Genomic DNA, 23,712 nt, shown 5'->3' with positions numbered 1-23,712 from the left:
GGCTGGGGTGGCTGGGTGATAGACATTGGGGAGGGTGTGTGCTATGGTGAGTGCTGTGAATTGTGCAAGACTGATGAATCACAGATCCGTACCTCTGAAACAAATAATATATTATATGTTAAAAAAAAAGAAGATAGCAGGAGGGGAAAAATGAAGGGGGGGGAAATCGGAGGGGGAGACGAACCATGAGAGACGATGGACTCTGAAAAACAAACTGAGGGTTCTAGAGGGGAGGAGGGTGGGGGGATGGGTTAGCCTGGTGATGGGTATTAAAGAGGGCATGTTCTGCGTGGAGCACTGGGTGTTATATGTAAACAATGAATCATCAAAAACTAATGATGTAATGTATGGTGATTAACATAACATAATAAAAAAGAGAAATCAATGTGCAAGGTGTACATACAAGTATATTTATTGCTACACTGTTTGAAAATTGTAAAGGCCTAGGAAAATAAACTCTAAATGTCCAACAATAGGTGTTAGTAAATTGTACTTGTGATGTATCTACAGAATACTATGATGCATCCATGAAAAAGAATGCATATGATGTGCATGTGCATTCACACATACAAATGTAAAATAAAGACATTGCAATCAGTAATTATAAAACAGATTAAATGGTGATATAGTACTATAGTTTATAAACTATAATTTAAAAAACTATATATATATATTCATAAAAATATATATATACATAACCTATACAAAAGACAAAGAGAGGGAAAAATTAAGATTTACACATTAGAATGTTAGCAGTTATTGCTGGTTATTGAAATTAAGTGCTATTGTTTTCTTATTTGGGTTAATATATAGTTTATAAAATGCCCACAAAGGCACTATACAGAAGAAAAATATTACTTTATAAAACACAAAACATAGTGTTTTTGTGAAAAAGGACAAATTATTCAGTTTGAAAACCTGTATTTTTTGTCATGATTCTATAAAAGTGCTTTGGAAATAAATGTTAAATAATTTTTAAAATGCAAATACACAACCATTCATTGCTTAACTTATCTAAGGGATATATATTTACTTTTTCATTACTTAATTTATCTTAGAGATATATATTTATTTGTTAGATAAAAGCATTTGGGTGTATTGATTGAAAATGGTGTATAATGAGAAATATTTCCAAATGTAATAAAGTACAGATCTTTTCAAATTTTATGAATATTAAAAAGTGACGTGGCATGTTTTAAAATTTTTCTTCTCAGGTTTTTCAAATGTGGGACTTAAGAAACTATGCAACAAAATTTTTTGAAGTTACTTTAAAATGATTTCTTCATAATCACTTCTTCATAATCACTTAATAAATTTTGATTTTTTAATCCTAAAACTTGATTATATACTAGAAACTCCTAAAAAGTACACTTTTGTCAGCTAAATCATTTGTTTAAATACATGTAATGCAGAGCATAACAAACATCGGAACAAGTTAAATTTAAAAAGTATGGAAATAAATATTGAGATAAAAATTATAAATTATGTACCAGATTATTTCCACTTCAGTACTGGGGCAAACAGAAGCATTTTCTTTCTTTCTTTCCTTTCTTTCTTTCTTTCTTTTCTTCCTTCCTTCCTTCCTTCCTTCCTTTCTTTCTTTCTTTTTTTTAAAGATTTTATTTATTTATTTGACACAGAGAGACACAGCGAGAGCAGGAACACAAGCAGGGGGAGTGGGGAGAGGGAGAAGCAGGCTTCCCGCGGAGCAGGGAGCCCGACGCGGGGCTCGATCCCAGGACCCTGGGATTATGACCTGAGCCGAAGGCAGACGCTTAACGACTGAGCCACCCAGGTGCCCCCAAAAGCATTTTCTTTTAAAGTGTAAACAAACTTAATCTTTTTAAGTTTTTATTTAAATTCCAGTTAGTTAACATACAGTATAATATTAGTTTCGGGTGTACAATATAGTGATCCAACGCTTCCCTACAACACCCAGTGCTCATCACAAGCACACTCCTTAATTCCCATCACCTATTTCCCCTATCCCCCTGCTGCTACCTCCCTTCTGGTAACCATCAGGTTGTTCTTATAGTTGGGTCTATTTCTTGGTTTGACTTTCTCTCTCTTCTTTTCCCTTTGCTCAAACACAATCTTAACCGTGCAACTACAATACACAAATTTTGAGGAATACTTATTTCCAAATCAATCAATTTTGAGGACGTTTCTACTGTGGTTACTAGGAGCTAACACATTGGGAACGAAAGAAAATATGTGATTTGGTTTATAATGTTTGCTTATAAAATGATCTTTCCTTTGCTCCTAGGAACGTAGGAAGACTGAACTCCGTATGTGCCTAAGTGAAACATGGAATTAACTGAAACATAAAGGCTCTAGAAACTTACAAAACTATTGTACTACCTTGAAGCTCATAGGTTTTTAAATTATGTTCTAAACTTTGACAACCTATTTTAGATATTTAGGTTACCTGTTGCTGTGTGTATCTGTCTACTATTTCTCTGTTAACTCTCTACCATATTCATTAAATAATACTTCAAAGGAGATGCTATAGCAAATGGCACAGACTCCTTTCCCTATCAAAAGAAACTGATATTCAGACTACTTTAGGACATATGTTATTAGGAGTGACCTAGTATTTAAGGAAAAAGGGTATATCTGTTTTTGACAACTAAATTCAGTAAACAGAATTACTGAGATTTTATCATTCAGAAGACTTGGATTTTAGCACCATTTTAGGTTTTAACATTTAAAATCTGGATATGTTTGGGGGCACCTGGGTGGCTCAGTCGTTAAGCGTCTGCCCTGGGCTCAGGTCATGATCCCAGGGTCCTGGGATCGAGCCCCACATTGGGCTCCCTGCTCCGCGGGAAGCCTGCTTCTCCCTCTCCCACTCCCCCTGCTTGTGTTCCCTCTCTTGCTGTGTCTCTGTCTGTCAAATTAATAAATAAAATCTTAAAAAAATAAAATTGGGATATGTTTGGCCTATAGGGGAAAGTCAGGGTTTTGTGTAGTGCAGATAATCATTACAGAGTTGATGGGACTTTGGAACTCCAAATTTAGGGTAATGGGTTAATTTATGATACATAGGAATGAACAAAATCTTAAAAACAAAATCTTAAAAGATAAGAAGAGACAAGACTTGGGTTCAAGTCTTGATTTCACAAGTCTTATAACTGTAAGCACCTCACTTACCTTTCTGGCCATAAAATTCACCAACTGTAAAATTAATAGTTTTAGACCAGATATTCTTTATGATTCCTTCTGCTATAAAACTATCTGGTTGGTTAATTTTGAGGCCAAATAATGTTTAAGTATTTGTTCTTTTATATTATCATATCTATTTCATTAATATAAATAGTATAAAGTGGTCTGAAAATCCCTACTCTGTTTGCCCTGGTATTGCATTCATTAAAATTTACTTTACTCTGTGTGTGTGTGTGTGTGTGTGTGTGTGTGTGTGTGTGTGTGCCCGTGGGCGCGCGCGCAGAGACAGGGACAGAAATGAGAGGGAAGGAGAAAGACAAGGAAAAGAGGGAGGGAGGAAAGAGAGAGAGAGAAAGAGACAGAGAGAAATCTTAAGAGTGATCCTGGCTGGGAGAGGAAGAGAGAGAGACACTACTGAAAAGTTCATTAAACCAGAGAATTGGCCCAGCAAAAAGAATCATAAGGATGATCTCATATAGGAGACTAGGAGGATCTTTTAGACTAGCTCAAGTGTAACTGTCTTACTGTCTACGTTTTTGCCCCCATACACAGGGAGGTGTTTAAAAGAAAATATTAGTAACTTTCTAATAACTTAGTTATTGTTAACGTGTTATTCACAATTCCTGTCTCTGAAAACACGAGATCTATCTTATAGGATAAACTTAATTTTCAGGTAAAAGTCTCTCAGAGAAGGAAACAATGGTTATTATTAAAAATGCTTCTGAGAGAAAGTGCAGTAACTACTGAGAAAAGATAGAAACATGAGTCAGATTCATTGATTTAATGAACTATTCCCCATATGTGTGAAGCACTTTTGGAATCTCCTACCTTTTTCCTGATGGAAAAAAATCTACCTTGAGGAAGAGATGATCCACAGAGTAGCACATCATATTGCCCTGTGTATATGACTTGTCCCCATCTCATAATGGTTGGGTATGACATATTATGAAAGACCACTGTGTCTCACATCTGGCGCCTAATGAGTGTAGCCATGAGATACATTTCAACTATATCCACTATTATACATACCGCAGATTGCATGGAAGGTTTGAGAGGAGCGTCATGAAGAAATTTAAATGCAACTTTAAATTTATGTTGATTTAGAAATAGAAATATAAGTATATTTAGGAATGTTAAGAATGTTAACTTAAATCATAAAAAGATAAAAATGTCCATCATACAAAAACTGTAATGAGGCCTATTCTAGGAAGAGACCCATATATTTTTTTCTTATGAATACTAGAAACTCAGTATATTCTTTGTGCTATAATTAAAAACGTATCTAAATTTGCCCACATTACATTAAAATTGAGATCTCTGCATTCCAACTTGTATTTAGCCTTAATATTGATACTCTAAATTCTTTTTAAAAAATAGTCATGGTATGATTCCAAACACATGGTGAAATTTTGGATTTTCAATTAGTTAGATATTTTGCTTATGAAAATGTGTTTAGTCTGTTGATTTTTTCCTATGTAAAGAATTCTAACCATCTCACAAAGTTTGTATAGAAAAGAAATGATAATGAGGATTAACAAAATGTTGGACCTACGGTATGTAACTCATAAAAATGGAAATCCAAACAATATAAATCCCCCCAAATCAATTTTTGTGGTATTTGATATTGTTCATACTGATTACTTCTTTAGTTTTCACTTCAGCATTTCTAAAACTCCTGTGAGAGCTTGTTTATTCAAAAAAGCTTCTGTACAGTGAAGGAAACAATCAATAAAACTAAAAGGCAACTTACGGAATGGGAGAAGATATTTGCAAATGACATATCTGAAAAAGGATTAGTATCCAAAATATATAAAGAACTTGCAAAACTCAACACACAAAAACCAAATAATCCAACTTAAAAATGGGCGGAAGACATGAATAGACATTTCTCCATAGAAGACATACAGATGGCCAACAGACACATGAAAAGATGCTCAACATCACTCATCATCAGGGAAATACAAATCAAAACTACAGTGAGATATCACCTCACACCTGTCAGAACGGCTAAAATAAAAAGTGAAAGAAACAAGCATTGGATGTGGAGAAAAAAGAACCTTGGTGGGATTGCAAACTGGTGCAACCACTCCGGAAAACACTATGGCGATTCCTCAAAAAGTTAAAAATAGAACTACCCTATGATCCAGTAATAACACTACTCGGTATTTACCCTAAGAATACAAAAATACTAATTCAAAGGGATACATGCACCCCAAAGTTTATAGCAGCATTATCTATAATAGCAAAATTATGGAAACAGCCCAAGCATCTATCTGATGAATGGATAAAGAAGATATATATATAATGGAATATTACTCAGCCATAAAAAGAATATAATCTTGCCATTTGCAAGGACATGGATGGAGCTAGAGCGTACTATGCTGAGCGAAATAAGGCAGAGAAAGACAAATACCATATGATTTCACTCATATGTGGAATTTAAGAAACAAAACAAATGAGCAAAGGGGGAAAAGGAGAAAGAGAAAAGAAGGGAAAACAAGAAACAGACTCTTAACTATAGAGAACAAACGGATGGTTACCAGAAGGCAGAAGGGGGGAGGAGGCTAAATAGGTGATGGGAATTGAGGAGGGCACTTGTTGTGATGAGCACTGGGTGATGTATGGAAGTGTTGAATCATTATATTATACACCAGAAACTAATATCACACTGTATGTTAACTAACAGGAATTTAAATAAAAACTTGAAAACTAAGTTATATTAACTATGGCATTAAAATGATAACGTAAATATTTTTGAAGGTAACAAAGAGATCTTTTTTTTAAAGATTTTATTTTATTTATTTATTTGAGAGAGAGAGCATGAGCAGCGGAGAGGAGGCAGAGAGAGAGGGAAAAACACACTTCCCGCTGAGCAGGGAGCCCGATGCAGAGCTCGATCCCAGGACTCTGGGATCATGACCTGAGCCGAAGGCAGACGCTTAATCAACTGAGCCACCCAGGCATCCCCCTAAATATAGAGATTTTAAATAATACTCATCCTTGGATATCAAGCTGTTTATCTTTTTCCATAGGTGCTCATGATGACTGTTATCAGTCAAGGGAATTAGAAGAACCATACAGAATGACTAATGTCCTGCAGTTTAATACTCCCTCAGAATTCAAAGGAACGCATCCTAAATGTTTCCCAAATAGGGACATCTCCTGAAACGCTTCCGTTCAATACTGAGAAGAAAGAGGAATAAAAGGTAGGATGTCTCTCAGAGACACACAAGGATTCAATGCAGACACCAGGAGAGACAGCCCAAGCTAGAGACCAGGCTGCACGTCATTCAACCTTCCAAATTCTCACATTGGAATACAAGTTACACTGAGGATCCTAAATAAAACTGCAAACTAGAATGAGTTGGTCTCTGTTGACATTAAATCTCCGCTTCTGAATTCCTCTCTTCCTTTTCTCCTTTTTCTAGACATTTAGCTTTGTTCTCTAATGGTATTCACTGCACATGTCCCAGCTTCTTGGCTTTAACATTTCTATATCTTCTACCTTGTCCAATTGCTTTAAATTCCAGCTTCAAATGGTTGGAATAAGTTATTAACTGACCTGTACCTTAATTTTTCAATCTGTAAACTAGAAATAAAAATTGTACTTACAATGGGTCCTAAACTCAATTATGATTAAAATAATTTATACCACAGTGACTTAATTATCCAAAATGTTTGACTGCTGAAGGCTCTTACCTTCAGCTCCTACCTCTCCTATAAGCTTAAGATTCAGATTTCTAGTTGTCTCCTAGCCATCCCCAAATGAATATCCCATCGGTACCTAAAATTCAGTTTGTCCAAAACAATTTAACATTACTTCTCATATCTGTTCTTCTTCTTTTACTTATTATTAATGAATATCTAGAATATCCAGAATCCATATCTTTGTTAATTTCTTGCCTGTTCTTCCAACTGTCAAGCCTAAACACGCTTCTTACCCTTTCTTGGTTTCTTGACCACTGCTTTAGATTCAGAGCTTTAGGCCTTCCTTTGTTTGTTAGTTCAACCACTATAGTCATCTCTTCTCTCTGTGTTATGGACTTATAGGCTAACCCCATCCATTACCATGCCCCCTGAACCCTTGTGAGGATGGAACTTGGCTCTTAAATGCTTGGGATGTGTCAGATCAAATAAAATTTTCTATTAGCATATATTTAGTACTATTTGGGTAATGTATTAAAAATTTCATTTAAACTTTGTGTATTTTCAGTTATTTTTAAAGTCAGATTTATGAAGGCATACTTACATAAATTAAAATTCACCCTATTTAGGTGCAAAGTTCTATGACATCTGACAAATGTATATAGTCATGGAACCTCGCCAAAATCAAGATACAGGGTATTTCTGTCACTGTAAAAGTTCCCTGGTGCCACTTGTGGTCAATACTCTCCTTGCCAGCCCAGATAACCAATGATCAGATTTCTGTCTAGCTGTTAATTTTTTTCAATAATGTTTAATTTTACTTTATCAAGGCACAGAAAATAAAATATAACAAGGCTTTTAAGAGTACATGGTTAAAATCTTGTATTCGAGACTTAATACTAATGTTCCTGAACAATTAAGATCTTAACAAGAATAATACTTTGTACATGCTGGGAATTGTGCTAAGAGCTTTGCATGTATTATGATCATGTCACTTAATCAGTACAACTGTATGTGATAGGACTATTTTCACAATTTTACTTTTTAGAAAATTTGTACAAGGTCATATAACTAGTAGATGGCTGAGATTGGTCTGTTTTCCAAAACTTATCATCTGAAATACTTAGTCATTAAAGGACTCTCTCTTATCTTTCTATCTCTTTCACATACACACACATACGACTCAACTCTTATTTAATTTTTTTCTTGCCCCAACTTTCCTTCCTTTTAACATTTCCCCCCTTTCCTTTTCTAACTCCATCATCTTCTCTTTGGCCTTTTTTTGGGGGGGGGTCAATCTTTAACTTATTTCTGTATGACCCAAACTTAAATATGGTCATTTTTAATATTTAATCTTCTTTTTAGAGATTCCTTCTGATTCTCATTCCTTTACTCTGACATGGCTTATCAACCTCCTTCACATTCTTCAAGACCTTAGAATCTATAACTGTGATCTCCCCATCAGTTAGGTCACATGATTAGTGAATCTAATCACTTTTACTTATTATCATTTTGCTTTCCATTAAACTTTGCCTTTCCTACTATCAGTTCCCTTTCTCATCCTTACTCTCACCTCCCACACCCCATCCCCTGAAGCCTTCATACAGACTAATAAAAAGAAACTATCATCTATATGTCAAATAACATCCTTCTCTTCAGTTGAATTGTAACTAATTTAAACTCCCTTAGCAATTATCTTCAGTGTGGCATTATTCATGCCAACTTACCCTCTTTCATATGACACTGATTTATCATTCATGCCGACCCTTTTATATTATAATGCTTTCATTATAGATATAAAAGTATAGAGCTTTAATGAGCGGAGAAAGTGATGTGAAAACAATCATAACTTATTTTAACCATGTGCTAATGAATACTTAGTAAGTATTGTGTACAAATTAATAACTAAATAACCTGATTACTAACTTATTACATTGATTCCTTTCAACTCAAATGGTTTTAAAAATATTTTAATCATCACTTTACCATACAGAGCTATAGTTTATTCCTTCATCTCCCTGAAAATCCTCAATATTTAAAACTCTCATCCATCGCTGACACTTAAATGTCTTCTCAGAAAAGGAAGATTTATAGCAAAAATTATTCTCCTCTTCTGAACTTTAAAAGTCCTGACTTTATCTGCCATATATTGATCTTAATTACTTATATATCTCCTGGCTCCTTTGCATAGTTTGTTTCTTCTTACTCTTCTTACTACAATTCAAATTATCACCTCTTCAGAAAGACTTCCTGGATTGCTCCATCTAAAATAATGCCTTCCCACTCCACTCACACTAAGTACATAAGGGTTTTAAATAATAGTATTTATAACAATCTAAACTTATCTTCTTTAGTGACTATTTGCTCTCCCAAGAATATAATTTCCATGACAGGGGAGACCTGTTATATTCCCAGCACCTAGAATAAGGCCTAGCATATGAAAATGTTTATTAGATATTTGTTAAACAAATGAATTTTTCAGATGTGAAATACCTTTATACCACTAAAATAAGAATTTCAGGCATAAACTCTCCTTTATATAAGCCAATTATGTTATATGATAGTTTAATATGCTATTTTGATACCTAGAGAAGGATTTGGGTCTAGCATAGCCAAGTTTACATATTATTGGGCTATTTTACAGGCATTTTAATAGTCTCTGCTTTGGATTTTTATTCCTATTTTATTTTTATTCTCATTTTAAATAAAGACTCACCTTTATTATTCATTGTTTACATTATATATCTGTCTGACAATGAAAATTTGGCATAATTGCTTTCAGTAGTTAAATAATAGGAACTACCATTTTTTTACCTTCTAGTATGGAAAGAACTCTGTGACAGGTTCCTTACAGATATTATCACTTTCAATTTTTTTCAAATTACAAAAAAATATAGAAATAAGTGTTTCTAATTTCTATGGCAATAAAATTATTCAATTAAATGGTTGCATATGTATCATAATTTAGCCATTCCCCCATCATTCAAAATTCATGGTAACATCCTTTTCATCGCTACAAATGATGCTTTAGTGAAACTTTGGTACATACATTTTTATCTGAACTCTATTTCCACCAGGCCAAAAGTGTGTGAATATTTTTGAGGCTCTTGATTTATATTGGAAAATTACTTTTTAAGCAGATTATACTAAATTATGCCGCCACTCGTGGATCACATTCTCACCAGCATTGAAGTGTTGTTTTTTAAACAGATGAAACACAGTATCTCATTTTTTTAAAAATGTCATCTATTTGGTTATGATTGGAATGAAATGTTTTTTATATTTTTACTGTCCACTAAATTTCTTGCTTAGTGAGATGTCTGTACATGTCTTTTGCCCATTTTTCTATTAGAGTTTTACAGACTACATAATTAATTTGTCAGAGTGATTCAGATGTTAAGGCTCTTAATACTCTGAGTTGCTGCAAATTTCCCAGTTTGTTGTTTGCCTTTTAATTTGTTTATGCTGATGTTGAGATTCTGAAGTTTATACCTGTCACACTGTAGTCAAGTCTGTTTTCAAATTTCATTACTTAGGAATGTATTTATTTTATGTTTGGAAAGGCCTGCTCTTTTCAGAGAAAAGCTCTTTTATGCTTTCATTAAAACATAATTAACCTTTTAATCTAACTGCAGCCCCAAGTCACATCCCTAGTGGGTGACAGAAACTGGATTAGAATTCAGACCGATCGGATTTCAATGTTCTTGATTACTACCCAACTCTGTTGTCCCAGAAATGACAAAGCTCTCCAGTCTGGGTGCAGCAGTTCTGATGCTTGGGTTTGTATGGCAGCCATGTCCTAAACCGGAAGTCACAAGCTAGTAGAAGGTATTTGTGATGCACATAACAAAAATAACTAATTCTGTACCATAGAATGAAGGACCACCCATCAAAATGCCTGGGCTTCAATATACCCGACTCAAAATAAAAATTCTGGTTTTTAATGTATTTTATAAAATAAAAAAAAATACTATCTTCACTTATATAAGTGCTTACTAACTACTGGACATTGCTTTTAGGTGATTTACAGATCATATATTAATGAATTTAATCCATACAATAACCCTTTGATGTACTATTATTATCCCTGTTTCTGAGAAGAGGAATCTGAGGAATCTACAAAGAGCAACTTTGTCCAGATCACCCAGCAAATGCGTGGTGGGCCGATCAGGCAGTCTACTTCCAGAGCCTGCGCTCTAATACTGCTTCTCAGGCTAACATTTCTTTCTTTCTTTCTTTTTTTTTTTTTTAAGGTTTTACTTATTTATTTGACAGAGAGAGACACAGTGAGAGAGGGAACACAAGCAGGGGGAGTGGGAGAGGGAGAAGCAGGCTCCCCGCTGAGCAGGGAGCCTGACGGGGGGCTTGATCCCAGGACCCTGGGATCATGACCTGAGCCGAAGGCAGACGCTTGACTGAGCCACCCAGGCGCCCCTCAGGCTAACATTTCTTATAGGAACAAATACTTTCATCAATAACTGAAATTTTCAGGAAAGAGAGCTAAGGCGGACAATAGGCCAAAGTAAAATAAAATGTTACAGTATTCAGAGTGCAAGGTAACATCTCAAATTCAGGATGTATCTTGCAAGGCAGATGCAATTTTCTATCTGTAAAAGAATTAAAAAACAATGCATTCCAAACCCCAATTTAAAAGTGAGATACCTGAAACCCAAAGATCTGAAATTATGTGTCTAGGATGACACAGCTCCGTAGCAAGACGAAAGCTAAAACCAGGTCTCTTGACTCATGTTAATTAATATTCTAATAATCTATTCTAATAATCTTTTCAACTTCCCTCACACCACCCCCACAAGGAAGAAATACTCAAGACCATTCTTATTCCACGTGTGGCTACCCCTATTATTTCAAGTTCCAAGAACTTTCTAAACTCTCCTTTTGTATTTGAGTATATATATGCTTTAGAGAATTAGCCTTAAGTATTATACTTTATTAATAGGAGCTTTCATATAGACCTGATATGTTTTTATATATATGCACATATACTCATATTTCATTTGATACTTTTTTGGTTAAAATATCCCAACACTACTTAATAAAATGTTAAACTTAAACTTACATGAAATATTCCAGGCTGCTGTGTCTCTTGTAACGTCTACGGTCGCCAGCACAGTAAGGAAGAGGGAGTTAACACTCCATTCCTCCTTAGGAATTGACTGATTTACATTTTCTAGTAGAATTTCAGTATACTACAGAGTTATGGTTTCCATGACTTAGCAAATCTTGAGTATCTATGTCAGACTTTCATCAATAATAGAGTTCATTAAATATAGGTAGGATAGAATCAATGCACAGAAAATACCTAAAAATGGGTAGAATCTGTGTGTAATGATAAGACTGATAATAAATCAATAATTGAAAGATTTGGGGAAATTTCAGTAACAGATTATATGCATGTCTATATGTGTACATATTCATAGATATAGTAAATTTCCCCTACAATGAATGTTACTTCTCCTTACCTTTTAGGATATAACACAAGTAGAACAAGATGTCAAGTGAAAGCATTCAGAACATGGCATATATGCCAACCAAATCTGATAAAAACCGAATTGCAGGTTTGGACTAACATATCTCAAGGGGCAACATTCAGGATAATCACAGAAATAAAACAAAAAAGAGGAACTGTTTTAATGCTAAAAATAATACTGTAATTGTATTAATTTTGAAAACTTTCCCTTAGCTAACCCTAACAGGAAGTGAAGTAATAATTTTATTAAGAATTATAGAATGTTAACCAAACTTACTATGGAAATAATTTCATAATTTATACATATTCAAATCATGGTGTTGTACTAATACTAATATTAATACAATGTTTGTCTTTTTAAGTCATCTCTATGCCCAACGTGGGGCTTGAACTCATGACCCTGAGATAAGAGTCACATGCTCTACCGAATGAGCCAGCCAGGTGCCCCCTCAAACTAATACAATATTATATGCCAATTATATCTCAAAAAAGTTGGAAAATTTTTAAAATAATTAAAAATAAATTTTAAAAAATTAGAAAAGAATAATTACAATGCAAAGGATATGTTATTTATTCCCAGTTGTATTTTTATTAAGAAGTGTTTAAAATTTGTTCAACTTGAATTGTTAAGCTTTTCAAATTAACATTAGTACCTGGCAGACCACTGGACCAGTCTGAAATAGAAATTTTTAAATATATTTTCCAAAACTCTTGATGTAGCACAGAACCAACTATAATAATGTAAGAAGCTAGTTAACATAATAATAATATAATTGGTATTATAATATAATAATTTACCTAAGTAATTAATAAGAAATATGGCTGACAAAACATTCTTTGTTTTTGAGATCTCGTTAGGAGTAAGACATATATTACACAAGCACTAAGATCACTAGATGCTCGAGACCAGGTCTGGGAGTAATTCTGAAAATTTGTGTAGTTAAAACTTGAATTCAAAAACATGAGCAGATGTTATTTTATGGAACTTACAAACAGTATTTTTAAAATCCCTTTTGTATCATTAGCTCTCTTTCAAATGGTCTCTAAGATCTGTTTTACAATTATCTAAAAAAAAATAAAATTGTTGTATGCAATTTCTTAAGAGTAAGAGGGAAAGTGTAAACCCTAATAAAACCCACTACTTCTCGTTTAAAAGAAACTCAGTTATTATTTGCAAGGGCTAAAATTAGTGGGGGGGGTTTGTTGCTTCAAAATGTGTGATCAAACTCCATTCTTTCATTCACTGTGTTGCAATGACCATATTTGGACCTACTGACAGATGTGAAGGTCCTTTGTGGTGTAAAATGTAAAATACACACTTCAACTTAATATGTCAGGAAAATGATTAGCCTTAGGAAATTATTTTCCCATCACATTTTGGCTTGAAGTATTAATATGTGGTGTTTGATACAGAGAAATAACCAACTTACATATTCATTAGAGATGTGATGATAGTTTAATAAAGATATTATTTTATTGCTCACAGTCTCCAGTCAGTTTTTGGAAAACTTTTAGCTTCATCTAACTTTTATTAAACAGTTGGAAATCCATTCTGAATTGCTTGTTAAAAAATTTACTGTTTTCTAAAATTATCTCCTTTTTCTCTATCATTCTCTCCTTACTCATATTTCCCTTGGAATGGAATGCATTAGTCTTCATTTATCTCTAGGCTTTGGAGAGTTTGTGGAATCCTAAATTCAGTGCTAGTTAATAAGATCAAATCCCCACTTAGAGTGTTGGGAGTCTACAGCTAGAACTGAGAAAGCTCACTCCAGCTTCCTCCCACCGGACGGAAAGTAAGTGTTGTAGACCTATAGTTACGACTGCAGCTTTAAAGTTTACACTAAGAAATTATGTTTAGGTAAAAATTAAAAGTAATTTAGGACCTGATATTTGAACACAACAAAATTCTCTTTCCTCTGTATTTTAACCATTCCACATATGTCCTAGATAGCACTGATTTTTTTTCTCAAGAAAGGTTGCTTCCTTTATTAATCTTCTCCTCTTCCTAATTTTCAAACTCCCTCAACTAAGTACTTTCCTTTTACCTTTATGCCTATCATGGAGATTCCTCTATTCAATCTGTTGAATTCCCCCTTCCAAAGCTTAGCTTACATTCTCTGCTTTTCTCCGTGTTTTCTCCCCTACCACATTCAATAGTTCATTTCTTCCTTATCTTAGCATCTATTCTTTTCTTAACATTTTCTGATTTGTACCCCGAGCCGCACCTATCCTGAGCTTCTTTCTCTAATTTTTCCCTCACTCCTTCCCACATACTAATCTTTTCTACTGTGAATTCTGATGCCCAATTGCTTTTACTTAAATCTTATGCATTCTCAGCCTCATCTGAATTCCCATCTCACTCTGTGAGCCTGAATGGAAAGTTGACTTTTCCACAAGAATACTACCTCCGTCAGGAATATTTTGAGGAAAAACTGTCCCAAATCTTATACTTTAAGTAAGATGGAATCCCGGAAGTGGGGATCAGCATTCTTCTAGATCTGATCTGCTGCCTCCACATTCTTACTTTTCTAATTTCATATAAAATTTAGTCCTTTTATGTTCATATCATTATACTTCCTTGCTGTTACTGTCTTCTTTCCGGGCAATTTCCTTTATCCATTTCCTGTCAAACTTAGGCCATCAGTGACTTCAATGCCTATATAAAAATTCTACATCAAAATTTATTACTTTCCTTTCCTTTCCAAACTGTAATCCATGCTCCACTTCAGAAATTCACTCCCAGGACCAAACCCTGTATCTTTATATTACTCGGAATTGTCTAACATCTGAAAACCTCTACGCATCATTAAATCAGTCTCTGACAATAACCTTCTCGATTTGCCTCCATTAGCCTTGAATATTTCGCAAATTCCTGTTCTTTCATTGAACCCCTTCTCTTCCAGTTCACGGAAAACTCTGCATCTGAACGTGATTTAACAAGACCGCATGATTTCACATGACTAGCGTCTTCCCTAATCTATCTTGGACAACACTTTATTTTTTTTTCTTAAGATTTTACTTATTCATTTATTTGAGAGAGAGAGAAAGAACAAGAGAGAGCATAAGCAGGGTGAAGGGTAGAGGGAGAAGCAGGCCCCCCTGCTGAGCAGGGAGCACGATGTGGGACTTGACCCTGGGGACTCCAGGATCACAACCTGAGCCCAAGGCAGACGCTTAACTGACTGAGCCACCCAGGCGCCCTTGGACATTACTTTAAATGCTTTCCTTGCCAGCCACCCTCAACATCCTCTTTTTCTTTCTACTATTACTGCCCACAGACTTCCAACAATTTATCTGAAGTGTGCTGACGATTCAATCACACATTAGAGAACCAATGCCATCACAAATTTAAGTTCTTCACTTAAACTATCATCTTTCTACATATCTTTGGTGAGCTCTCTCTTGTAGCCCCAGGGTAGCTACTCTTCATTTTATAATATCCCCCAAGCCATTCATTCATTCACCTAGTCTACGATCATCTTCATTTTTTTTTCCTTTTAGATCTCTCTTTCCTTCTCTTGCATCTGGCTTCCACCCTCCACAACTTCATTAACACCAATTAGGCAAAGATTGTTATTCGTTAGTTTTGTCATTTAACAATATTTGTTCTTCTCTTGAATTTTTCTGATTATACCCTTCTTGAAACACTTTACTTTCTTGAATTCTGTTCCTTTCAGGATACCCTACTGTCTTTCAAAGTTCTTTTTGTCATGGTTAACTGGCTCTAGTTCTTTCATCCACTCCTTAAGTGTAAATAAATGTTGGTAACCCCGGAAATGTGATTCTTGGCTCTCTTCTTATTCTTTATATGCTTCTGACAATTCCATTCATTTTAATGGAATCAGTTAAGTGCTGATACTCTATTTTATGTCTCTAGCCCAGACTTCTCTGCTGAGTTTCCAGACCCATACATTCAATCACTTCTATTAGATAGCCATACCTGAATATTCCAAAGGAATGTCAAATTCAACCCATCCTCAAACTGAATTCTTTTATTTCTTTCCCTAAAACTTGTTCAACCTACATTCCTTATCCTGACAAAATATGCCACCATCTATCCACACATTTAAGCCATCTGAAATTATCTTATTCTCTCCCTTTCTTGCATCAACAATATCCAATCAGTGACTAAGTCCTACAGATTTTACATCTTTATATAACTTCTCATGTATCAATTTCCTATGCTACTGATACCTTATGTCAGCCCATTATCATCTCTTTACTGATCTGTTCAATAGCCTCATAAATGATTTTTCTGCTTTTACTGCTCTAGTCCATTTTTTTACATAGCTTCCACAGCAATATTTCTAGGAAAAAATATCTGATCTTGTTCCTTTCTTGCTTTACATGTTTCAATATCCTGCATGATCTTCAGAAACCCTCCCCTGCTTACTTTTGGCTGAACTTGTTTGAAGTCATTTTTCCCATATTGTTTCCTCTGCCTGAAATGTTCTCTACACACGAGGGCAACATTGTTCTAGTTTTTAATGTTCAATTCATTATGTTATCTCTCTTATGAAGTCTTTCTTGAACTAATACCCATACTTTCCAGGTGCAAATGATCATACCATCCTTTATGATTCCACTGTATTCTATACACATAGATTTCTCATTGCACCTGTAATATTATTGCATTTACTTATCAGACTCACACTAGAAAAAGCCTGCAAGGATAGGGAGCTATTTTGTGTGTCCTGTTACTTCTGGGATCTAGAAAAAGACCACATCACCATGCATAATAAATGAGTGTTGAATGAATGTTCAAGTTTCAGTTAAAGTGTTATTTCTTCCACGAAGCCTTTTCTGGCCATCTAGCTGAAACAGATTTTATTTGACTTTATATCTTTGTAGACCATTATTGCTAGAATCATCCACATTTGCACATTAACACAGCATGTTGTCCACATATTTTAACTCCTCAATGGTATTGAGAGCTTGTTTAGGACATGTATTAGATCTTTACTGTTCTCCACATGTCTAGCACACTGCAGAACTCATGATAAAAATAAAATACTTTTAGAATTATGTAAAATAAAGTTGAAAACAAGGTTTAAGTCTAAAATAAGTGGAAGAATGAAATATGATTAGTTTGTTAATTTAAACTCACTGACTAAATACTATACATCTATATGTATATATGAACAAACATATATACATATATATATATATATATATATATATATATATAGATCTGGAGTTATTACCCATTATAGAAAAAATACACACACACACACACACATATATATGTATATATATATATATATATACACACACATATTACATAAAAGTTAATCATTTTATTTTTATCAATCTAATTGGAGCAGTTGCTGTTAAAAGTTGAATATACTACTACCTAAAATAAAAATGCCTGTAAGATTTAACATTTTTTTATATTAGAGGAAAATGAAAAATTATGAAATGAATAAAAAATAGTAAAAAATTTCTAAAACAAGTTAGATACATGAAAAAATAACAAAGAAAAACAGTAGAAGAGACAGACCTGCATGTCTTCTCCTTGTGGAGTCCACTTCTTCTGTGGTCACATCGTGTTATGGACAGACATAGACAAAGGAGATGAGTGTGAGTGGATGTACTCAACAGGTAAAAAGTGACACTGAAGGAAAGGGCCCCAAATCATTTTGAGAAAGAATCCTGTACACAGTTGTAGGGAAGATACAATAAAATACGTACCATATTAAAAAAAATTCTTGAAAAAGAATACGGAAAAAATGATGGAGAATTGGTTAAGCTATTATGGACTAGCAGAATCAGAAAAATAAAGTTAGTGTAGAAATAAAGAAGATTCAAAAGTTTACAATTATTTACAGACAGCCAATCCTGAACACTGACGCTGAAGAAAGATACCATTAGTGAAAACAATGTTACTTGTATGACCATATTGTTCGCGACATTCCTGAGTCCATTTAAAATCTGTGAAAATGCTTTTAGAATTTTTATTTATCATTTAAAGAAAATAATTTAATTGAATAAACTTTAAAAAGAACATTAAAAATAGTTCCAACAGATTTCTGTGCCTTTCAAGTTTCCCAAATTGATGAGTGCACAGATGGGCCATCAGGCCAATATTCCTCCAAATTACTTCACTACAGCAAAATATTACCATAAAACATTATATTATAAAATATAGAGAGTAAAAACTAAAAGACTCATTATAAAAAGAGTACCTGAACTATACGGCTTTATCTAAATATTAAAAATTCAATGAACCTTAAATTTAAACAAATCTTATTTGATCATATTCCCTTATAATACCTATTTATTCAGAAAATTCTTACAGACGCCACATAACACATCACGGACATCTCTATTCAAATTTGCCCATCAAAATCCAACATCTACTATAATAGATATGGCACACATTTTGGAAACACTTCCTTCTCCACTGCTAGTGGAATTCAGAAGACATTTTATACAGTGATTGAAAGCAGGAAACACCTGCTAAACTCAGCATTCTAGGAAAAAAAAAATTCTTCCAAAGATGTTAGTGAGTTAGTATGACTGACACGGATAAACACTATAATACAAAACCAAAATCTCCTATTTAATTAATACTCAGTTTTGAGTCAGGTACCATAAAATTCTTAAATCAAAACACCAAATTCACTTCTGCAATGGTTATATCATAGTTTTTGAGAGCTATATAGAAAAACATATCAAAATATGCTTGGAATATTGATATATTGAAATTATAACTCTTGAGAGAATTCTTTCCTATAACAAATTTATTTCCTTTTTTGAATAGTGAGAAAATGAAAACTTTCCACTAGGAAAAGATGCTAAGATAACCAAAACTTGTTTCCTTAGATAAAAGAGAAATCCTAGTATGAATTATAGAGAACTGTAAAGGAATGACACATTTTGAAATTTAACAATGTCATTTTGATTATTGTTTGAGCACATCTTTGATCTATTCAAAGTTGGACACTAAATTTCATCATAATTATATTACAAACCAGACTGTGTTGATAGGATTGACCACTAGGAAAAGTATTATTCTCCTGAAATTTACTCTATACATTAATATATGTCATATTTTGTTTTCCATCCCCAGTCCACCCACTTCTCAAAGATAGAAAAATCAGAGATATAGTAATAACACAGTTTAATTCTGAATTGTATTATATCTCGTATTATTTCTCATATGCAAAATTTGTCTATATACATATTTACCATACTATTAAAATAATTTCCTTACATGTTAAACTGAAATTGATATGAATTGGATAAAATGACTGCTTAGGTATATTCCTTCTCTAAGAAAAAATTTTGTTATTATTACTATTATTTTTTGCAGAAAATGTAAACACAACATAAATAAGTGAAGCTCTTTCTCTACCTAGCATTTTTCTGTATCTTGAATTATTTTATAGTGACATTGAGGCAATGTTCTTCATGTTATATAGATTCAAAACATTCAAAATTCTTCTCCACTCATCCATTCATTAATTACAGAGAATAACTGAGGCACACAGAGTTCAAGTGACTTACCCAAGGTCACACAACAAGTTCAGTGGCAGAACCAGAAAGAGAACAGAGGTCTCCTGATTACCAGGTCAACTTTCTTTCTACCAGATGCTATATGACCCAATAAAAACACGTGAAATAAGAAGTCAAGCAAAGAAAAAAACAAAAAAAAATCTTCTCAGGGTGGCACCTGATCTGGACATTTTATTATATATTATTTAGTTAGAATTTTTTTTTTACAAAAAGGTAACTGCCACAGCTATGCAAGTAATTCACTAATGTTTTTACTCTTGTGAGAAATATGATAACACTTAGCACTGGTAATTTAATTTTTTAATAAAATAATACAAAATTTATTTTACATAAAAGGATGAAAATGAAAGATTTGACAATGATCTCACTACTAACTGAAAGTTCCCATTAAATCATTTTTCCATCATTTATGTGAAGATGATCCGTTAATAGGTCATAACCATTCTTATGTAAAAATCACTTAATTTTAATTAGCAGATAGAATATTCTTTAAATCATAAAATCTCAATAATTTACAGTTATACCAAATATGTTTTTTTTTAAATTTGGCTTTCTTGTCTTCCTTGTTGTTAGAATTTGTATTATACATTATTTGTATTAAAACAGCCTCATTTTAAAAGAAAAACTTGTAGTCAGCATCATTTAAGCAGCCAGGTCTTATTTAAATGGCAATAAACTGTAAATATTTAATTCACATATACAACTGAAATGAGCTGCAGACTTCTGTAAGCCTTGAAGAAGCTAAGAGTAACTGCCTCCACAATTCCTATCTCTCTGCTTTTCCTTTGATCATTACTATGCCACAAACATTCTACTTTTCAGTGCTGTTTTCATGGCCGTTCTAATGAGAACTCTTTCTAACGCTTCCTTTAACCAATAACCAGTTAGATAGTAAGAAGTTAAGGAATAGTAAAAGTATACCCTCTCTTTGGTATCTGTTACTGTCATAGTTATGGCTGAATCGTAGTTTTAGTTTTAGACTTAGAAAATATAAACACTTTGCAGAGAGAATATACAGTTTTTTTTTTTTTTTGGTTCTTTCCATCATATGAGCCAACAAAGGAGAAATAAAATATTTTCATATATTATATCGAAAAAGACCTTCATAAGATATGATGAATACTTCATAAGCCCCATAATATCATTTCATCACTTATGGTAAATTATTTTTGAGAAGTGCTTTTAAACTTAGGTGCATCAAGGTGCAAACTATAAAAGAATGGGGTTTTAATCAAGCAAAGTAATACAATATCTATATGTTTATCTATTTACTTATCTACCTACCTACCACTTAAAGCTGTTGTATTTTTGGTCCTTAAAATTAAAAAAAATCTACTGAAGATAAATAGATATATAATTACTTTCATTGATTTATTTGGTAAAAAAGTAAGTTTGTAAGAATGTATATGATGCCAAATTTTATGCAAAATTTTGTACAAACCAAAAATTTTCTCTTGCTAATATAATGTATTAACTATTATTATATTTCAACTTAATACACCTCAAGTTCAAAAAGAAATATTAATCTGTAATCAACTTAATTTTTAAAAGGCATGTACATGGGTCTGTTTATCTACAAATACAGTTTTTACCAAGTGTGTATGATATCTATTTGAAACCCATTGATGGCTAATGTTCTTTCTCATTTATCACCATTTACAACAGACATAAGGTCCTATTATCAGATGTAATTGTACTTGAGTAAATACATGTCCTTCAGGAGAAAGCATTCTGTTAAAGATTCCTGACAACGAAACAGAAGCCTTAATACTTTAAAACAGAACTTTCATATAATTAAAAACTAATCATATTATGAGGGCTTTTTAAAGATCATAGAGTCTTAGGATGTCCCTTTGGGGTAAGGAGAGATACCTTTCAAAATGAAGCCTAAATAAGCAACTACTTCGTGGGAGAGCCTCAATGGCGTACAAAGATCAGGATGGATGTAGAATATAAAAACAAAATGTTTACCAAATTTACAGATTTCAAACTAAAACTCACCACTGTGACAAAATCTTGTTGAAGAATTCCTCAACCAAGTGATCTGAGCTTATTTTTTAAACTTAATTATTACTTTCTGTAATTTTGTCAGCAACCCTAAAATTATTGAATATTTACAATAACTTCTACCTCTTAAAATAAGCAAGGTACAATCTTTTAAAATATTTTGCTGTTTTTAAAAACTCACTAATAAAAATGTTTATCTTTTAAACTTCTTCTTTCCTAGCTGTACTGTTTTTTACTGATTCTGTCCTTGAGGTCTGACACATAATGCAATTTTAAATACATTAGAAAAATATACTCAGAGAATGTATTGATGGAATTTAAAATAACTGACTTTCAAAATACATCACACTATTTATCATAAACACAATAGTCATTGAATTACAGCTTGGCCTTATAAGCCTCTCTGTGTGTTCAGAGGAAACTGAACTAACTTTAAATAAGCAACTAAACTCATAAATCATGAAATTTCACTTTATTGATAGGAAAACATAGTTGTTAACAAAGAATTCTATATTTACATCTGAAGGTATCAATAGTATTTAATTCTGAAATTCCATCAGTTGACTTGTCTTGCATAAAATATTTACTTTGTCTAATATCACTTTTTTTCTTTCAAAAATAAAATTCATTTATTCTACAACAATCTGGAAATTACCAGCTTCTAATACTGACCAAGATCATAATCTTGATTCTCTTTTCCAGATTAGATGGATTGGACTAGCTTCTAACTAGAAGACTAATTTAGATTATTGATTTAGATGGAAATACATTGTTTCCACCTTTAAGAAAAGTCAAAGTACTCAAAAATAAAAGGAAGCAAAAGTCCAATACATCAAAATACTAAAAAAATGTTAAGTATTAAATTCACTAACAAAACACATCTTTGAATATTTACTTTTTCTTAAAATAAATTTCATAAAGCATAAATCCAAAGGTAGAAGAAAAAAAATCCCTACCTTCACCACAGTTACAGATCCACAAAGAATACAAAATGGAAATGTCCATGTTGGAAAAATTAAAGGTTAATACATTAACTGTATCATATAATGCTAAAAACTAAGGGCTTATGCATCAAGATGTTATAGTATGTTATAAAACACAACTTGTTACTTTGAATAGTTTCTATTTCCAAAATATTGTATAATCATACAGTAACCCAGCAAAGTGTTTCACTGCCCTTACTTTCCCAGAAAGGCATAAACTTATTTTCCAGAGAAGAAATAACAAAGTAGCACCATTACGGTTTCAGGGTAATTACAATAAGGGTAGCTAAGTCATTTCAAAATTTTCCTAGCTATAGCATATCTTACACTTAAAAAATAACGAATCAAGGCAGATAATCCTTTTAGGAATAGTATCAATTAATCACCAAACATATCAGAAATCATTTAAAATTTTATCTCAAAGTCCACTGTGAACTTTTTAAGTCCAAGATCTTTATTTGGAGAAACTGTATCAGTTCTAAAACATTCATTCAGCCTAACTAAATTTAGCTCTCCCACCAGAGTTTTTTGTGGGGTGAATTTAAGCAAAATATGAGGTAAAATATTTTATGTAAATTATGCTCTTTTCTCAGATACATTTCAATTACTACAAGAACAGATAGACTCACAAAGTGAAAACATAAAGTTCAACAGATTAGTTTTTCAATGTCTAATAGCAACGCATTATTATAGACCATAGTATTCTAGTCTAGAATCAGATTGCTCATTGAAAAATTAAGCAACAGATTTTCCATACTCAAATAACCTTGTTTGTGTTAAGAATGTTTTATTAACTTTACGACCTAAACAAAATCTAAATCACATCTCCCTGAGGAAGATGTTAGTGATTTACACTAAACATTATCCATAAAATCTGAAGTTTAAAATCATTTGTACAATACT

General features: G+C 32.9%; 1 protein-coding gene across 36 annotated transcripts in view; it reads right to left on the bottom strand.

Annotated features, from left to right (window-relative positions):
• The window catches only part of RIMS2 (regulating synaptic membrane exocytosis 2), a 587,791-nt gene that overhangs the window by 154,595 nt on the left and 409,484 nt on the right, over positions 1–23,712 (bottom strand). For 8 of the 36 annotated variants that reach the window (XM_073893075.1, XM_073893077.1, XM_073893069.1 and 5 more), the window contains one exon: positions 17,802–17,834. The exons of 27 other annotated variants lie outside the window; for them this stretch is intronic. In XM_073893075.1, coding sequence (XP_073749176.1) covers positions 17,802–17,834 — 33 coding nt within the window. The remainder of the gene's footprint in view (positions 1–17,801; positions 17,835–23,712) is intronic. One more of the 36 variants, XM_073893068.1, reaches the window with a different exon arrangement.

This window comes from Callorhinus ursinus, unplaced genomic scaffold, assembly GCF_003265705.2.
Source record: "Callorhinus ursinus isolate GAN/ISIS: 27379988/994484 unplaced genomic scaffold, GSC_fseal_2.0 scaffold5, whole genome shotgun sequence".
NCBI lineage: Eukaryota > Metazoa > Chordata > Mammalia > Carnivora > Otariidae > Callorhinus > Callorhinus ursinus.
This window is presented reverse-complemented; position numbering and strand designations above follow the sequence as displayed.